The sequence below is a fragment of the Thermobia domestica genome, chromosome 5 (genome assembly GCF_964235325.1).
Source record: "Thermobia domestica chromosome 5, izTheDome1.hap1.1, whole genome shotgun sequence".
Taxonomy (NCBI): Eukaryota; Metazoa; Arthropoda; class Insecta; order Zygentoma; family Lepismatidae; genus Thermobia; species Thermobia domestica.
Window position 1 is genome coordinate 114,020,470 of NC_137458.1, and position 20,439 is coordinate 114,040,908.

The 20,439-nt window shown below is 37.1% G+C and overlaps 1 protein-coding gene across 1 annotated transcript in view; it reads left to right on the top strand.

Moving 5' to 3' along the window:
• Positions 1-505: 505 nt before the first annotated feature.
• Positions 506-20,439, top strand: part of LOC145686045 (uncharacterized) — a 29,929-nt gene continuing 9,995 nt past the window's right edge. The window contains exons 1-2 of the mRNA XM_081758922.1: positions 506-640; positions 17,940-18,164. Of these exons, the coding sequence (XP_081615048.1) occupies positions 17,948-18,164 (217 nt within the window). The 5' untranslated portion in view covers positions 506-640; positions 17,940-17,947. The remainder of the gene's footprint in view (positions 641-17,939; positions 18,165-20,439) is intronic.

Sequence of the window (20,439 nt, forward strand, 5' to 3'; positions counted from 1 at the left end):
TCTAACACTGATCTCTAGGTCCAAACCTAGGACTTCCCGATTACGAGACCATGTTTCTACCAGGGGCGTCATTTAGGGGGGAACAGGAGGGGGCAATTGCCCCCCCAAGAGTTTGAGAATACATATACTTTAATAGATTGTCTACTAATATACTAGTACAAAACGTGAAGGTCTTATGTCGGTGGTGCTCTTGCCCCCCCCCCAAGCAAAGTCTGAAATGACGCCCCTGGTTTCTACTCATCAACCCCTGTACCTCTATCTTTCATGTGTGGTGTATGTATGTGTGTGTGTGTGTGCGTTTTGTGAAGTTAAGTCGAGAAATTAAATGAAATTAAAAGTCGAGAGTACTACTATGATAAGTACTTTTATTGATGTCATTTATATTTTAATTTGTCTACAAAATGTGTGTTTTTAATAATAACAGACAGTGTATATCAAAAGGTAATTACTGTTAATCCATATTCACTGAAGCACGGAAGTCGCAAGTCCTGCGAAAGTATATTCTATAAACAATGAATAACATACCTTAACTTGGTAGCTGTATCGACCAACGGCGCTAATCAATACAACAGCGACTGCGTTGGAATAACTGTCCCGCCCTGCTTGCCTGCACGGCACTTCGGATTACCCTCATGATAAGGTAAGAGAAAATATTTCGACGTTCTTTTTATTTAATGTTTGGTTACATAAATAAACAGTGCTTTGTGTACATATCAACTGGTTTCTTGAAGAACGAAATATTATTCAGATTAGCCATTGTCTTATGTTTATTTAGTAAATATGCATTTTTAGCGTAAAAGGGAAGACATGAAATTCAGAGTGGTCTTATAAAGCGAAAATATCCCTTTACATTTTAGTACACTATAAAGTGATTCATTCGGAGAATTATACTATTCACAGTTTAGTTTAAAATATAGTAGGGAAAATAAGAGTGCTGTTACATGAAAGATCTTGACGTAAATAGTTTTGCTTCTGTGTTAAACGAAAACAATACATTCATGATCTACTACACATTCATTATATTTACTCCGTTTACATTCATGATTACTCCGTTATGATATACCTTTTGTTTATAAGTTATGATTAATTTCTTATTAATATTGTTCTCTGGGTGGGCCAACTTTATAGGCAAAATATATCCTACTTACTTTTAATGTTACTTTAAGTCGGAAATGAAAATACCATATTAACAAATATAGTAAGACCTACTTCAATTTTTCCCTTACAATCTACAATTAATTATCTTATGTCATACTTATTAATTTTCTTACCTGTCATAAGGATGTTTGCCAAAAAAAAAAAAAAAAAAAAAAAAAAAAAAAAAAAAAAATGAAGAACTATTGATCAGCAACCACATTTGTCACAATCTATAGAAAATGTTTACTTCTTTATGTTTCGTTTTTACGTATACTGATCCAACATATTTTTTTAGTTCAAATTATGTGTCAATGTGCTTAAGATTAAGAAAACATCCATTAAAATGGATCATAAGGCATGCGTTAAAATGCTAATTACCATTGGAAGCATTGTCAAATGATACTGTTTGATGCGAATTTCATACAGCATAGTATCAAATGTGCTTAATTTGTTTGAGTAATATGCATTCTATGTAATTCGCTACACATGTTTCAATGCGTTATTTCTTGAGGTTTTAACCATATCATGTGACATATACCGACGTTTTAATCTTTGGATATTTTTTGTGCACTATATATAACATCACTGGCGTCGTTAGCTTTTTAAATCTGGGGCGGTCGAATGAATTTGACTAAAATCTGGGGGACGCGTCTCCCCCGATCCCCGCTAACGACGCCCGTGATAAAACATAAATATGCAGAATATCTTCTGGAATAATGCAATATTGCGCTCAAGCAGGACTATATTTAACATTCTTTGCGCTCCGGACCTTTAAAAAATGCTGCACCCTCAATATCAGTAAATACAGGTATAGCAAATTTGAAATAGTGAAATGAATAATCAATTTTTTATTTAAGTGGGAGTTAAAAAAATAAAATATATAATATAAATACAATAATATAAAACTTCAGCTTCAAATTATGGTTGATTCGATTACTCACTAATATGAGGTATCTGCTGAAGAAAAGTACGAAAAAATTGGTCCAATAAGATCTCTTCCACGAAATTTGCTGCCATGACCCATGTTGGTCCATGCGTAAACACATCCCTATGTTCAATATACGAATAAAGGAATGTTTACAGAGGTACACGTTAATTTTAAAGTAGGAATGTCACCACTCCCATCGGAAAAATGAGTTTACGATAAAAGGGAAGATTTATTCCGTTTCATCTAGATATGCAAAGCTCTTTCGGATTTAGATCTATTCTACTCTCAAAACCAGTGCATAACATGCTATTTCTCCCTCTTCTAAGTTCATGAAAATCATATTGCCAAGAGATATAATGTTAAGCTAAATTTTGAAATGAAACGAAATCATTAATATCTCACAGTTATGCTCTGTACTCTGAAGGAGATGGATGAAGGTGGAAGAAATGTGGTGGGCAACTATAAGGACTTAGAACAAATCCACGATCAACATATCGTCTATCATAAACTCGCCTCTTCTGCAAACGAATTAACCCCTTATCGCATGACGTGTCATATATGGCACATACCCTTTTTTCACTTTAGCTTTTTTTGTGATTTATCAAAGGGCCAAATGACTGTTTTGTCTGCTGTGTGAGATATTGACGCGTATGAATAAGAGATTTTGGTGTCATCTGGCACGTTCTTTGTGACTTGTGTGTTATATATGGCACTTACTTAATTCTCGTCGGAATTAAGTGAAAAATCTAAAATTCAAGTTTTAATTCATTTTTCAAGTTCCCATATGAGGATTTCCAATACTGATTTTTTTTCGCTAAAAGAAAAAAATCATGCAGAAAGAGGTTAACATTCTTTAGACCTAGCATCACAAGTGAAATCACTGTTCCCCTAAATTTAGTTTTGAGGACATTAACATTCATTTTAGAGAATGAAGAATATAAGTCCATATCCCCAGCACCCCTTCCACCTTAAAATATTGTCAGTTTTTCCTATGCCAAGGTTTTGTGTCGTATGCCCCAAGTTTTGTACCGTAACTCCTCCGGTTATCCTCTACATAAACCAGAAGTAGTTAATATTAGTTATTTCCGGGTTCAACGTTTATCTCCATAAAACGAAAACGGGAACAGATAGCGAGAAGTGGTTTTTATTTTTTTGCAAACGATTCAGTGTCTTAAGACAAAGTGTCATTACTATCCTAATCACTCTACCAAATCCGGAGGTGGTTCAAATTTTGCATTACATCCGGTTTCAATACTGATTTCTACTAGTAAAACCAATATCGAGATGCGGTTTTCTGCAATCGATTCAGAGTCCTAATAATAGGTTCCATCTTCACCATTAATCCTCTATTCAAAACGGAAGAGGCTCTAATTAGTCATTTCTGGTTTCAATGTTTATCGTAATTGAACGAAAACAGTAACAGATAGAGAAAAGAGTTTTTTTCTTTTCTTTTCTTTCTTTCTTTCTTTTCTTTTTTTCCCCAAAGGATTCAATATCTCTAGGTAAATAACAGGACTATCCTAAATACTTCATAAAAACCGAAAGTGGTTGTAATTTACTACTACTTCCGGTTCCAATACTTTTTTTCATAGAACAAAATGATAAGAGATATCAAGATGCAGTTTTTCTGCAATTGATTCGGCATCCAAAGAGAGGTTCTGTTTTATATATATATATATATATATATATATATATATATATATATATATATATATATATATATATATATATATATATACTTAACCATTTATTCAATCCGAAATTGGTTCAAATTATAGATTTCCGGTCTCTATCGCCATAGAACAAAAAATGTTTAAGTATAGCGAGTGATGGCTTTTTAATATGGATTCAGTATCTGAGGAACAGGTTCTATTTTTTATCTTATTGCTCTATTGCAACCAGTAGTTATAGATGTACTTCTTCAAGTTTGAGTATTGAATTTCTACAGTTTGGAAGTTCTGTCGTAGTTTCACACTCTGAAACGAAACTCAATTTTTATATTTGAATGCCCATATCTCCGATTTTGTAAAAGTTAGAGACGCAAAATTCGGTATATATGGTAAACTTCTTACTTAAAATAATTAGCAGCATGTTTCAGTATTTTTTGACATTTAAGGTAGAAAAGAATAAAAGAGGTTGGGAAAAATGGTCAAGGAATACAATTAGTAAAGTCCATAACTCGTAATCCTTAAAGGTTAGAGACATGAAATTTGGTATTTGGGCTTTTCATCTAAAATAGTCAAGCACATTGTCCAAATCTTTCAGATGTTTGATGCACATAGAATGAAAGAAAAAAAGGGGGCGAGTGCTTTCCAAAATGACCGTTATTAGTGTCAAATCAATAGTTTTCGCGATCGCTGAAATCAATGGTGACACTTCCATTAGCTATGACTTGCAAAATCAGTTACAATTGTATGCGGGCCGGGTGTCAGCGGGGAGGGGGGATACCGAGACATGTAAAAAATAGCCCAAAATGACCGATATTAGTATCAAATCCATAGTTTTCGCGGTCGCTGAGATCAATGGTGATACTCCCACAGGCGTTGACTTCCAAATACAGCCCCCGTGCGAAGCATGGGTATATTCAACTAGTAATAAATATATCAAGACTCCTATTCCAGTAAATATATCATAAAATAGTACGACTCCTACTTATCTAAGACAGTGATTCTGTCATATCCGCTATTGTATATTCGTCCACAGGCCAACAGAATTCTCTTCAAGGTATTTTAAATATTAGCTGATTGTGTAATGTGTCGTCTCTGTCTGATTCGGAATGTGAATTCTCTTTTTCGAAATATTTTTTCTGTTTCTTTTTTTCGAATGTTACAGGCAGACGGACAGTACGTCACTAGTACAAAACCAGTAGATAAATGTAGAATGTTAATTCCAAATATCAATTGGTATTTACCTACGTAAAATGACAGAGTAAATCGAAGATACTGATTCTGAATATAAAGCTCGTTAGTCGATAGCTCTTACTGTTTTGGAGATACAAATTATTACGCATGCAGATAGATAGAACACGTATAGAGAGATAATAATAGGTCATAGTATTAAAGGCAATCAGGGTAATAGAGGGAGCTCACTCTAAATTTGAAATCAGTTTATCTACACAAAGAACTAATGATCATGTAAATAGTGCCCACACTTGGAACTACTTTAAAATATATCTTTTCATAGGGTAATGAGAAAAACGACCTCAGCAAAGCGGATATTTATATTTATTTATATTCCACATTTGATATAACTTTTCTAGGAACCCCATGGACGTGTATGATTAAAATAGTTCAATTGCATTCAGTGTTCTCAAATGGAATAAATATCGCAATTAGAAATTTATCCAAGTGTGGATACTTTTACCATTGGCATAAGTGATACTTCAAAGATACCAATTTTCATGCCATTTTTCGCGTGATCCCGTGGATGGATTTGATTAAATATAGTTCCATTGAGTTTAGCGTCTTTAAATTAGTATCTTCTTTTTGTTGTTCACCTCAATCCATAGGCGGCGCCACAGTGGGTACAGTGCGTGCAGCTCCACCCACATTAACTTCGATTTTCAGATTTCCTACAATAATACTTTCTATTTTGTATATTTTTTGTTTCCTATATTTCGATATATTTGAGTGACTTCTTACGTCTCTCATAAGTTACTAGCTGTCATACCGTGTTTTTCTAGTTTTTTTTTTTTTTTTAAGTAAAATTTGGGGATTATTTTTGAGATCTTAAGGCTCAATAGTGCAGAGCGTTCTGGCAACAATATTAGGATGTGTTGTCCGATCCTAGCCTGCACCCACATTACCAAAATCCTGGCGCCACCTATGCCTCAACCATAGCTTGGTGGGGAACATGGAAATTTTAAAACTTTTCTCTCGCTTGGGAGAACTGTTTTATACTTTGATAAGGCTTCTTCTTCGTAACTGCATCTAGATATTCTATCCTTCGTCTTTCTCTTCCTGAAAGACAGCAATTAGAAAAGTATCAAATTGTAGGCACTTTTGTCCCTGATATAAATGGTACTTCAACAGTTTCAACTTTGAGGTCTTCTTTTTTCTTCTGACAGAACCCTCAAAATAGTATAAAAAAGATAAATTAGAAATATCCAAGCGAGGGCACTTTTTACTGGTGGCATGATCATTGTTCTTTCATTCCGAGATGCAGAGAGTTACACACACCAATTAGCAGATCGGTCATGAAGCTAATAATTCCGAATCTGAAGTCCATTGTCAATAAGTATTTTTCATTGAGTGGCACAGAAACGGACGGACAAACCAGATGTAAAACCGAACTTTTACCTTTAAAACCTAAAGAGGCTGATATATATTGAATCAAAGTAAGTGACCATGTTTTGCACCCATACAGTAAAACAGGGATATTCTGTGCTTTCAGTCGACATTTAATTTCTTCGTGAATATGGTTTCTGTCTATTAATGTTGATCCTAGATACTTGAAAGTATCAACTTTGTCAAGAGTAGGCCTATTATTTGATATTTTAACGTACCGGTATTTGTAATTTGCACTATTACAGTCACGGCGAGTTTCCGTGTTTTTACGAGTTTTCATGCGCTTTAATGCTCGGCGAGATCTGTCACTAAAGGTTTCTTCCGACCACTGTTCCTCTCCACCGATGTGGCTTTGAATTTCGTAGGTCGTCATTACCTTGGACAATGACCTCACGACAATCCCACTACATGTCATTTTCGTCACACTCACACCATATAACCAAGCATCAATAATTTACTCTCTTTGGAAATAAGAGAAGTCGACCAATTTACATTATCATCCTTTCTCCTCATTTCATTGTACACTACCGTTCTACTGTTCCTCACGGAGTACGGAGCTTGCAATACCACAACCTCCGACAACCCGGCGCTGAGGTCGCCACTTGACCGTTGCCAACCGACATATAATGTGTTTACAACTCCAGGAGGCGATTAAATATTGACTTAGTGATCGCAACGTATCTTTACTATCAATTTACGACGAATAACGAGGCCGATTAAATATCGTTCTTCCGAACCTTTGCGATCACAGTGTCTCGCAAAATTTTTCTCTTCGTTTACAACGTGTTTGCGATTTTACTTTGCGTGGAATTAACATACCTATGCTAGTCAAATCCCAAATGAAAGCTTGTGATTTTGTACAATTTTGCTTGCCCTCTGCATAAAATTTCACCAAACAGATAGCGTTATTCAGAAATTTGTTCCAAAATTCGGATTCAAGATTTTCAATATGATGAATTTAGATTCAAGATCACAAAATTTTACGATTGACGTCATTACACAAATTTAAAAAATAATCATAACGTTGTTTGTCGGAAATTGATAGGAAAGATGCGTTGCGATCACGTAAGTCAGTATTTAATCTCCTCCAGGTATTTCGATCATTTTTATAATTATCTGCCCTTTACGGCAATCATAAATGCTCACAAAACAGCGCATACCCTGTGAAAAGACTACAGCACCGTGAGGAGCTGTTCTGCAATCAATAAATCCTCTGCTAACGAAGTGAGGTGTATACACACCAAAATGCTGTTTCTTCATTGACTTTTATTACTTATATCTATTAATAATATCTATAAAAGAGCAATGTTATTCATTAAGTTGTAACATTTGAAATTAATTAGAGTGGGGTTTATGTACCTGTACATCCTAGTTGGCTATCATTAGACAACTAATCAATTTTATTTCTCTAGAATGTTAATATGTTGTTACAATATTAGTTTGAAAATCGACGGGAAAAGTAAAAAGTGACGATGGGAACAGAGGTTTGATGAGGAGCCGCAACTTTTGGAGTGTATGTCATTCATGGCCGCCATCTTCAAATCCGCCATTTTGGATTCAAGTCATTTTTTTAATGGGAAGGGGGGTGTATGACACATCAAATAACACTAGCTTGAGCTCAGGAATTTAGTGGTAGGGATGCGCTCGAGTCGAGACATGTCTCGAATCTCGACTCGACTCGACTCGAATTCGAGTCGAGATTCGAGTCGAGACACACTTTGTAAAATTCGAGACGAGTCGAGACAAACGTATTTCTCGACTCGAATTTTCGAGTCGAGACACGAGTCGAGTCGAGACGGCTCTTAAAAATCTCGACTCGACTCGAATGTCTCGAAAATCTTTCTATAATTTTTAATATTATTTTGAAGAAAGTATTCACTCAGAAACAGCCTTGAAACCAATTCCAGCTTTTATTCGTTCAGAAAGGTACAGAACGCATAAAATTAATAGTTAATCTTTAAAGATCAAGATTTAATTTTCAGCTCAATTCAGTTAATTAGAACTAATAGTTAATGTCGTTGTATTTGGTTGTACTGCAAATATAATGATAATAATAATAATAATTGATTATCTAGTTTGTATAAAACTATTATCCGTAGTCTAAATCTAGTTTGTATAAAACTCTTGTGATAAAGTGAAGTTCATAAATTCTCTGAATGAGCAGTTTGTAGTCCATAGTAATTTAGCAGTTATAATTATTGTGTTTTCGTTCCCATGAACGCAATAGGGTTACGTAACTTCTGGATTATTCGCTTGCCCAACTATTCTGAGGCTTTAATATGTTGCAGCATATCACGAGCTACGGATAATATATAATGTAACATTTGTTGTAAATCACATATTATGATACGAGACTATTTTACATAGTATATCTTATCTAGTATAAATAAAATAAAGAGTTTGTTTGTATGTTTGTCTGTCTGTCTGTGTGCGACCTGTGGACCAGACGAGTGGACCGAGAGTTCCCAAAATTTAGTCACGGGTACCTTAGTCCAGGCCCCAGATCAAGACGAAGCGTTTTTTTTTTAAATTTCGAACCAGGGGGGTCTCGGGGGGGGGACGTTCACTGGGACCGACCTGGGGACCAGACAAGTTGACCGAGAGTTACCAAATTTTGGTTACGGATACCTTGGTCCAGGTCCCAGTCTAAGGGGAAGCGTTTTTGTCAAAATTGGAACCAGGGGGTCTCAGGGGGCGCGTTTAGCGAGACATGTAGTAAAAGTAATCCAAATTGATCGACATTAGTGTCAAATCCATAGTTTTCACGGTCGCTGAGATCAATGGTGACACTTCCATCAGCGATGACTTGCAAATTCAGCTACTACTGTATGCGGGCCGGGTGTCAGCGGATGAGGAATACCGAGACATGTATAAATAGCCCATATTGATTGATACTAGTGTCAAATCCATAGTTTTCGCGGTCACTGAAATGAATGGTGATTCTTCCACAGGTGTTGACTTCCAAATACAGCCCCCATGCGAAGAATGGGTATATTAAGCTAGTATTACAATAAATGAACTACTTGGATGCCAAGAACTAGTACAGATAAGTACCATTCACTTCTATGAATAAATATTTTTAAAAGGATTTTTTTAAACACTAAGTTATAAAACAATGAACTACATACAGTAGTTATGGTTTTGGTTCCCAACATAAAAGAAATATGGATTGTTCATGAGATATTGAACTTCAACTTTCACTCCTGGAAAATTTCAATTTTGGAGTTGGGCCACTTGGCATCAAAGCAGTTCACTGTAAGATAAATACATTCCGCACATTAGTAACATAGTTGTTCAGGGGCCTTCGATTTCCATCCCCTCAAATGAAAGCTGAACGATTGTTTGATACATGCTGACTATATAGGAGAAATAGTGTATTAAGTTTTCGAGCTTTGGTGCGTATCCGTATTTACACTCTGATATAACTTTAAGTTCACACTCAAATCGAGCTAACTGTTTAATGCATTTCGAAAGCTTTTGTTTTTATGCAGCTCATTAAGGAAAATCTATTTCATAATCGTAACATTTATGTACTAAGAAACTATGAACGTAAAGTGGACTCGACCTAGCCCCGTGGCCGCTGTGACTCAGTGTCACAGCTCTCACCCTTGGTGTGTGAGGACTCTGATTCTGTGTGTGTGTGTGTGAACTCCGCGGCTAGTGTACACGTCTTTGCCGTGGAAGACTCGAGTTCAATTCCCGGCGCGAGCTCATGTAGTTTGAATTCCACGTTAATCAGTAGGTCTACATTTCATATATCCTCGCTGCTGAAAGAGACGGTAAAGTCAAAATCAACACAACAATATATAAGTGTGTGTGCTTATGTGAATTTCCTCGTGGCTGTATGGTTAACACATACGCCTTGATCGCGGGAGACTCTGGTTCGATTTACGGTGGAAGCTCATGAAGTTGTTACCGGTATTCCACTTTAAACTGTAGATCCATGCCTCATATAACCATAGATATAATATATATGCCTTTGATACACTTATTTTCCGACTTGGAAGCCATCGAAAATTTCTGGACACAGAGTCCCGTAGACCGAAAATGAGAAACATGGGTACAGAGTAAAACAGCCATAGAAATTTAAGCTTTTTAGGCTAACTTAATCTTTACATATAATGCAACTAGCTTGGCCAAGTTATAATGGAGGAAATGCTATCATTGCAACACTCTGAGAATAGAAAATGTTCGTCAGGTATTACTATCCCCCCTCTCCTGCAGAATGAAAACCCTGACTAAAACTCAATATATATATATATATATATATATATATATATATATATATATATATATATATATATATATATATATATATATATATATATATAAAACTATTTTGTGTAATGTAACAAACAGTGGCGGATAGTATTCATGTTTCCTTGCAGAGGTCCTTACGAGGGTTCGCTTCCATCTTCCTCTCCCAAAGAACTAAAATAAATTAAAAAATTGCTATTACTTGTTAATCTTGTACAAAGGACGCAATTAAAGTCCCAGTGTAACACCCCTTCACATTTAGATTTTTTCCCTGGAAGAAAACCAGTTATTATTGTTTCTTGATTTCTCAGTCTCACCTACATAAACATACGAATAGAATTACAGGATAGGACATGTTTAGAGTGCTTGCACGTGACATCTAACTATATTTCTCATCAAATGTGTCACAGATGAAAATTTTCGTTTGTACTGCCTCTATTTTCTGGTACATATGTTTATTTATGTTATGTTGCTAAAATTCGTTAGGAAACAAGTACAGACTGCGCCTGTGTGCCTGACAAAACGTAAATGAACTGGATAATTATTTCTTCACTTTCTTCCAGAAAAAAAAGTAACCCATCTCATGTCGGCTAACAAAAGGAGGTAGCGGACCAAAGATAGCCGTTGTTTACCTAAGGTCGTTACACAGCAGGGGTTTCATTCAGTCAGAGGGAAAAGAAAAAATAATTTAAGGTTTCTACATTTGTTTTGAACTGCAATATACTTCTTCCTTTTATTTTAAGAACCATTTTCTTCTCATTTGTCTGCATCAGAAAAAAATGCAAAAAAATCACTAGAATGTGCCTATTTACCCAAAGTACGTACTAGATCACTAGTTCAATAGTAAAATCACTAAATCTAGTACGAAATCATAAATGTGGCATCCCTGTGTTGGAGCGAAAGTAATGGTTGGAGTAAAAACTAGTCCGTATTTCTACTGCGTTCTGTTCTTGAATTCACAGAAATGTTCAAAAATAAATTGAAGAAGTAAAACACGATCCTACAAAAGACTGTTTACTTGCTCACTGGTTTTCGTATTGTGAACTGAAACTCAAGTGCGCAGTCATGTTGAATATTTCTCTCCCTTTCTACTTTACAACTTGAGATGGGATGAGGGTCAGTATAGATCTAGTGATATACCACTAAAGGAAGTGCTTCAGTACAGAGTCGGAAGGGTATATATTGTTTATACTACTTACAACGTTACCCCCCATATAAAATATAAATTCACCCTTTCTCCCTTCTCTTTTTCGAATACAGTGAACCGACTCTTTTGCTGAAGAAAGATGCTAAAAGAAAATTGAAACATCTGTGTCTAAACTTTCTTTGAAGCGCAGTCTTTTGTATTTGTAAGGTTTTGCGAGTGTTTTCGAGATAGCCAAATCTTTTACCATGGACTCCTGCTGCGAACTGACCGTGGGTAAACACCCGATCTCGCTGTGCTCAATTTCTCTCACACACGTGAAATGGGTTTGTTGTTTCCGAAACAAATAGGAAGTTACCTTGTGCTTTTGCATTTCTGCACGCACACAGGTACCATTGTTGTTTTAATGATTAGAAGAAATATCAAAACCATCCGATATATATGATACAAAACAGCTAACAGAGGGAGGCAAAGATAAAAGTAGGCCTATACCAAGTTTTCCGCGTGGTACCATGGAGAATAAATATTTGATAAAGTCACGTAGATGCGCTTAAACCTATTCTATCTGTCCTTATAACTTTTCTGGTCTCATCAATTTCTCAGGAGAATACGTACAACATATGTCCAAATTCCATATATACTCTTTCTAAACTAATGAGTAAACTCATTAAGAACACCAACTGATATCAATAAACAGGAAAGAAAACAATACTTTATACTTCTATCATTTGGTACACATCTCTATGAAGCACAGCTTGTTTCTTTTCGAAATAGCTCCTTCGTGTCACAACTGTGGTTAGTTTTGTTTTGTGTTAGGATGAAAGAGAGAAATGCAACATTTGCTTCGCTGTGAAGTTATATATATTATTAAGATGAGCGGTGATAAGCGAGGTTTAACAAAGAGTGCCTTTCGGATGCACAATTTAACGGGTAGTTGCAGTCCGTGTTGAGAATCGAACCAAAGCTATGTAAGACATGTTATGACAAATCCAAAAGGTGTGTTGTATCGGTGCAGTACCAGTTTTTCACTTTTTTCAAAATGTTCCAAAACCCAAAGAATAATCTTTAATTTCTGATATTTTAGTCGTCACAAATTACTATTTTATAATGTAGTCAATGTTTATAATTACTGGGCAGTTGGGCGTTTAAACTAATAACATCATAATAAAGTCAAAACCATAATTTTGAGTTGAATTGATTCTGAGTTTAACGTCCCGTTCAGCAGCGAGGCTATGTGAGACGTGAACCTACTGATTAACGTGGAATCCGAACCACATGAACTCCCACCGGGAATCAAGCCCAGGTTTCCCACGCCAAAGGCAAGTATGCTAACCGTTAGCCACGAAGGAGCTCCACCATAATTTTAGTGGGCGATAAGAAATATCTCGCCAGTGCTTTTATAATAAATAAAATTTTATAAGTATTAAAGAATAGTGGTAAGAGATTTTATAATAGCTCTTTTATTTATGAGATATGAGTATTTTGAAAAAAAAAAACAACTAAAGAATAGGTTGGCGGAACCACAAAAGACTCGTAAAATAAACTTTCTTATAAATACATACGCACCTTACTCACCTTTTATAATTGCTATGCTTAAGTTCTCCATAAAAACAGGAATTCTCTTTTAGTGATACTTTACTCAAGATCACGAAGTAGATTCCAATTTAATTAAAGGCAAAATACAATACAATAATCCACAAATATTGCCTCAAGTGAGTTTAAAGATTTCTAAACACTAGTGCGAAACCGGGCTCTGCCGTTGCGATCGATTTACAGGTCTTGAGACGAAAGTAAGAAGGGACTTACGCACACAGTAAGTAAAAACAATTAATATGCCTGTAACTTTCCCCCAAATGGGTGTATCTTAAAACTAACCTCACCATTATTTTTCTAATTAAATTCTACCCCGAAATTATGTATCATATTACCCTATTCCCATTTTGAAAACTTGACCTTAATTCAAAATGGCGGATTTCAAGATGGCTGCCATCAAGGTCATATCTACCATACGACTTCCCCCAGGACTTATATGTATCCACATGGTTTTTCTTCACTTTTCTTCATTAACGCTCCGTTTACAAGGGGTAGCAAGGGACTTCTGTAGTAATCTCTAATAACCACATCACAACTCTTAAAAGTTATTAAAAAAAATAGAAAACATGCACCATGGCAAAAATTTGTCATCACAAGTAATGATGCATAATGATGCATGCCTTCTATCAGCAAAGAAATTTTCATTGAAATTGGAGCCGGACATTTGAGTGATGTTCCTTGTGGGATGTGATTGAACGTGACGTCAGAACACATTGCCCCCCTTCCCGGAATTTACGGGAATTAGGTGACCTGAGTGAGCAAATGTGGTGCCAGCTCTCTCCAGCGACCTATCAAGGATCATTGCGTGTATGCCAAGACGTGTCGCCGTTTTTATCCATGCCAAAAGTCGACATACTGACAGTTAGGTAGGTAGTCATGATGGTCTGGCTGATGTGTGCGTATATTTTAACTCGTACATTTTGTCTCGACTCGAATTTCGAGACGTCTCGACTCGAATTCGAGTCGAGTCGAGACAGAGACTGTCGAGTCGAGACACGAGTCGAGACAGAAATATATTTTCGAGTCGAGACACGAGTCGAGACAACATTTTCTCGAGACGAGTCGAGACAGGCTTAAATCTCGACTCGACTCGACTCGAATGCATCCCTATTTAGTGGAGTAATTTGTTTTTTCTATCTTGTACAGTTTAGAAGTTATTAACGTTCAAAGGTGGGAAATTACCTTGATACTGACCCAGTTCTCTCTTTGTTCCAGGTGATCTAAAATGGGTCTGACACGTGAACAGAAGATCGAAATCATCCTTATATAAGGGGAACGCAGCTACCGAACAATAGCAGCTGACTACAACAGACGGCACCCAGACAGAGAACTGGTATCGCACAGCACGGTGGCTTACGTGATCACCAAATTCCGGGAGACGGGTCTGTTCAAGATAGGGCACGTAGTGGGCGACCAAAGACTGCCACCAATGAGGAAACTGCAACGGCGGTTGTTGCGTCGTTTGTGAAAAGTCCTTAACGAAGTACACGTCATGTCCCTAGCATGTGCAATAAGCCAATCCTCCGTTATCCGGATATTGCACGCCAATCAGTGGCATCCTTACAAGCTGCACATGCAACATAAACTGAACGAGGATGACACCGATCGCCGGTTGGAGTTCTGCATGTGGGCTACTGAACAACACGAACTGGATCCTGCGTTTGCCAAGGGCATACTGTTCAGCGACGAGGCGTATTTCACTTTGAACCGGGAGGTTAATTGACATAATTGTCGATACTGGTTTGACGCAAATCCGAACTGGGTTGACCCGAGTCGAGAACATAGTCCAGCGAAGGTGATGGTGTGGTGTGGCATATGGGACACCCGCATCATTGGGCCATTATTCATTTACAACACCTTAACTGCACCACAGTATCTGATGCTGCTGCAGGACCTTGTGTTCCCTGCCACACTGAACGCTGACGGCATTTTCCCATCCCTTTTTCAGCACGATGGAGCCCCTCCACACTATGGACTTGGTGTCCCTGAATAGTTGGATGAACAACTGCCAGAAAAGTGGGTTGGTCGCCGTGGTCCTGTGGAGTGGCCGCCCAGATCCTCTGACTTAACGCCCCCTAATTTTTATCTATGGGGACATCTTAAGCAGATAGTGTATGCTGAGACAATCCGTGATTTGAGACACCTGGAGGAACGCATCTAACAAGCCTGTGACCAAACTTCAGGAGACATTCTCCTCCGTGTGCAGTCAGAGTGGTTGCGGCGACTACAGTTGTGCATTACACGGGATGGACAACACGTAGAACATGTGTTGTATCATTCAGTATCAAGGTAATTTCCCACCTTTGAACATTAATAACTTCTAAACTGTACAAGATAAAAAAAAATTACACCACTAAATTCCTGAGCTCAAGCTAGTGTTATTTGATCCATATACCCCCCTTCCCATTTAAAAAAATTGACTTGAATTCAAAATGGCGGATTTTAAGATTGTGGTTATGAATGACATACACTCCAAAAGTTGCGGCCCCTCATCAAACCTCTGTTCCCATACTCGCTTTTTACTTTTCCCGTCGATTTTCAAACTTATGCAGGTGTCCAAGGACTTTTGACTCACCCTGTATATATAGTGTCCTTAAAGTTGCACAACCCAAAGTTTGATTGCGTATATCTTTTATTAATGATAAGCAATGAGAATTTGCACATAATTGATAATTTGAGTTTTTATTTAAAATAAATTTCGGTTTAAAAAAATATCCATCTGGCAGCTGGCATAAAAACTCAGATTATCAGTGCAAATTCTCACTGTTTATCATTAATTAACCTAAAACACACCTGTTGCAGTAATTTTACGACAACAGCGTTGGCAGGGGCCGCGTTTCTGTTAAAAAAAAAATGACGGACTTGCATTAAGTAGTCTTATTCCATGGCAACACTGCATCAACTTTGTCACATTTTCGCATCAGTTTTCTGCAACTGAATATTGATTTTCTTCATTTTGCACATTTTTTTTTTATTTTACACTTTCGATACTTTCTTTCGTCACTACACAAAAACGTTACAAATTCTATCATTGGTCATGATCTCGAAAATATCTAGACCTACATAGAACACGTTACATTTGTTTCAAGCCTCAGGTCTTTATAGTTCGGTTCAAAAGATATACGCAATCAAACTTTGGGTTGCGCAACTTTACGGACATACTGTATTATATATATATATATATATATATATATATATATATATATATATATATATATATATATATATATATATATATATATATATAACCTTTCTAGAAAAGAAATTTCTGTGCTGTGGTGAATTTACACCAGGGGGTAAAATTTCCAGTCGCCACTGGCGACTAGAAATTTAGAGCTGACGACCAGTGTTCAGTAGGAATAAAATTCACAATTTACGTCAATGGCCCTTCACTTAATGACTTTGATCCGAAAACTGTAATCGACTGGTACTTTAGAGCAGAGAGAGAGCGTTACACAAACGTGAAGTCTTAAGGTAAGATATTTTTAACATGTATATGAATTGTCGAATTCAAAATTGATTATCCTGAATCTAATTGTCTGGTTTTGAAATTTTATGACCTAGTGTAATATCTTTCTTTGTCAAACCAAAGGCCATGGGGGTGGGGGCTCTCATAACTTGTACGTGAGAGCAGGGGCGGATCCAGGACCGACTTCTGGGGGGGGCGGTGGGTTGTCATACTGCTACTTTTTAAGGGCTCCAAACTTTGGGATGGGTTTTAATAAGAAAGTTTCCTCTTCTGGGGGAGGGGCCATCGCCCCCCCCTGGATCCGCTCCTGCGTGAGAGATATTGGCGACCATTTTTGGATTGACGAGTGCATCTGACTTTCAAATTTTGCGCCTTGATTTAGACTACATTTTAACTTTGTAAACAAGGGGTAAAGTGCCCCAAGACTATATTTAATCTTCACTGTAATCTCTATATAAAACCGGAAGTGGCTGAAAATAAACTACTTCCGGTTTTAACGGTAATTGCTATAGAGTAAAAACTGTACTAATACATAGAGAGAAGCAGTATTTTGGAATCAAGCATCCCAAAAATATAATCCATCTCCAATCACTCTAATAAACTGGAAATGGTAGATTTCTGGATAGTCTACACCTTCCAGTTTTATTAGTGATTATTGTAGAAATGGATTATATTCTTTTACCATCAATCTACTACTTACAGTTTCAATATTGAAAAAATATCATTCCATACAAACTAAAACTCCTTCACGTGGTGTACATGTAACATTGGTACTTGTATTATTTCATGTTCAGACAAAATTAATATTTTCGTTTGCTGCAGAAAATATACAAAAACCTCAAAAAACTGCTATGCGAATTCATATTTTTTAAAGTTGTTTGCTAAGGCGGAAGCAAAATAACGGTAAATCTAAATAACTAGGAATTTGGTTAATGAAGTATCCTGCAATATTTTTACATAAACAATATGCATAGTACACCTGCAGTAATTTTATAATGTAATACTTCTTACACTATTTTTTTTTTTAAATATATGACTTGACGAATTCAACTGCACAATTGTTTTAACAGTACGAAATGGATTACCAATTAACATAATGATTTTATAATTATTTATTCTTCATAGGTTTAACCATGGGGACATACGAGCTATTCTTGTACATGAACTCCTCTTGCCAAGATTTGGCTGATTGTATTGACCTGGGTCCACCACCGGATAATATTTTGGCCATTCCTCCTCCACCATTACCTACATTCCTTCAGGGTGCTCTCGATAGAGTCAATCATACCTGCAACTTCTGCGATTGGAACGTTGGACCAGGAGTGGAATACGTCGAATTACCTCATCAGGGTAAGTACAAAAGTAAAATGCATAGAAAATGAATTTGACTACAATGAGAAATATATACACAAATTCCATAAAATATACAATGAAATATGTCAATATAATTAGGAACCCCATGTTGGATATCCACGCGGTGATACTGTACATTTTATACAACTTTCGTTTCGAAACGAAACGAAAGAGGAAATAACGTGTTAGTGAGTATTTCCTCATATAGCCTGCTGGTTCTGGTCGCTAGTCAAGCGAGGACGTCGGTAAGAACAGATCGAACGTGGGAACTCCAAATAACTTTATACAGGCCTGTATGCATTACGAGTTTAACTGGGAAACAACATCTAGTAAAATGAGGATATGCGATATGTTGGGTGGCGGACAGTAGAACAGTTGTTTAACAAATTCAAGGACGATGATGATTCCCTCCAAGATGCATCACATACGGGACGACTATTTTATAAGGAACTTAAGGTGGCTATTGAGACAGAATGGCCCACCAGGGGTCCCGGGTTCGATCCCAGCCCCCGCCAAGTGAACTTTGTGGTGGACAAACACCGTGTGCGTGGGTTTTCTCGGGGTTCTACCGTTTCCTCCCACTTTCTTCATTCCACAATTTCATTCATTACTCATCATCACCGTCTCCTTTAGCCTAACCGGCATAACCATGGGACGTAAAACTCAAAGATTTCATTTCATTTCATTTTCAGAATGACCCACCATGTGTAGCATTTTAAGAAATATTCAATTGCAGAAACCATTCACCACACTAACTTGGAAAACAGTACGAAGTGGAATGATGGGCCCTATATTAGTTAAGCTCAGAAAAACGACACGAGCAAATATGTTTCTTTGTTTATCTCATCAGAGGAAGGATTCGTTTCTGGACAAAGCGTTGACATGCGATAAGAAGTGGGTTCTTTATGATACTCCTCTTCATCATCACTCGTTGCCACTAACAACGAAAACTACTGTTGAGTAGGCAATATATTGTATTTGGTGGATTACTCGGTGTATAGTGAATCGCGAACTACTGCTATCTGGCCAAGCGATCAATGCAACTATGTACTTGAAGCAATGAGAACGTTTGTATGAAAAACTGAAAACCGTGGATCCAGTGTTTATGAATCGTAGAGGTGTTATTTTTGCTTGAGAACAATACGAAGCCACATGTTTCTAAAGTTACCCGGACATTGCACAGTAGGCTTACAATTTGTTCTATTCATTAGAAAACCACCTAGGGTATGACGGCTTCGAACCATTGACAGATAGACCATTTCTTTTGTTCACGTTATGATTTCCAGCACCGTGGGATCTTAGTTGGTCTTTCCGAAGGTTGGATAAAAGTTACTGCTCTTGAAGGGGATTATTTATCATTCTCCAGGCAATCTTATACTGTCACTTTTCTTATTCTAGGGTTTTAAAATCGATAGAACTTCTTTGGGTACCTATGAACTGTGTATATAAATAAACTACTGTAAAATAAATATACAATACCAAGAATAATTATGTAGAGCATAAAGCGATTAGCAGTGGAATTCTACGACGCATCAAATTGCCACGTTCTCTTACACCGGAGACAGAGCAGAGAGCTATACTTCAGCAGGTGCCAAATATTGGTATGACGTGTGTTTTGGTTTATTCGAACAATATCTCACCGTTGAATGCGGCAGCAATTCAAGCTGATTCAATTCAACCTTAGTTCGTAGAAGAGTTATGGCACATCGCGACTGCGGATTATCTTTCTACGACGGACGAAAAGCAGCCACAGAGATGGAATATAAAATCGACGGTTGCAGGAAGATAATATACGATGCCATATAGAACAATGGTCGCGTTCTACCACGGACCGAGAAAACAAACTTCTTGTACGTATGACGAATTCAGCCATATTCCAAACATGACTGCAAGAATTTGGTCTTGTTGTGCAGCTACCAGTGTCCACACTGACAATTATACATTATTTGGGAGGGCAAAATATATTGGACAGTCTCAATTGCCGCGGATCTCTTCGACTGCACAATATAGGTGTATGTATTAGCAATGGTGCCGCGAACGTTCCACATAGAGGCGAGTGGGAGGCCATTCTTTTCTAGAACGAAGCCCGCTACTGTGTGCAGCATCAATATGGTCGCATCAGAGTCTCGTGGTATCTTGATAATAGGGTGAACGAAGCTTGCATTTTGCATCAGCACGAATTTAGTATCGGGTGTTACGGTTGGAGCACGAATTTAGTATCGGGTGTTACGGTTGGGAGAGAAGTGTGTAATTGGATTCCTCTAATAGCACT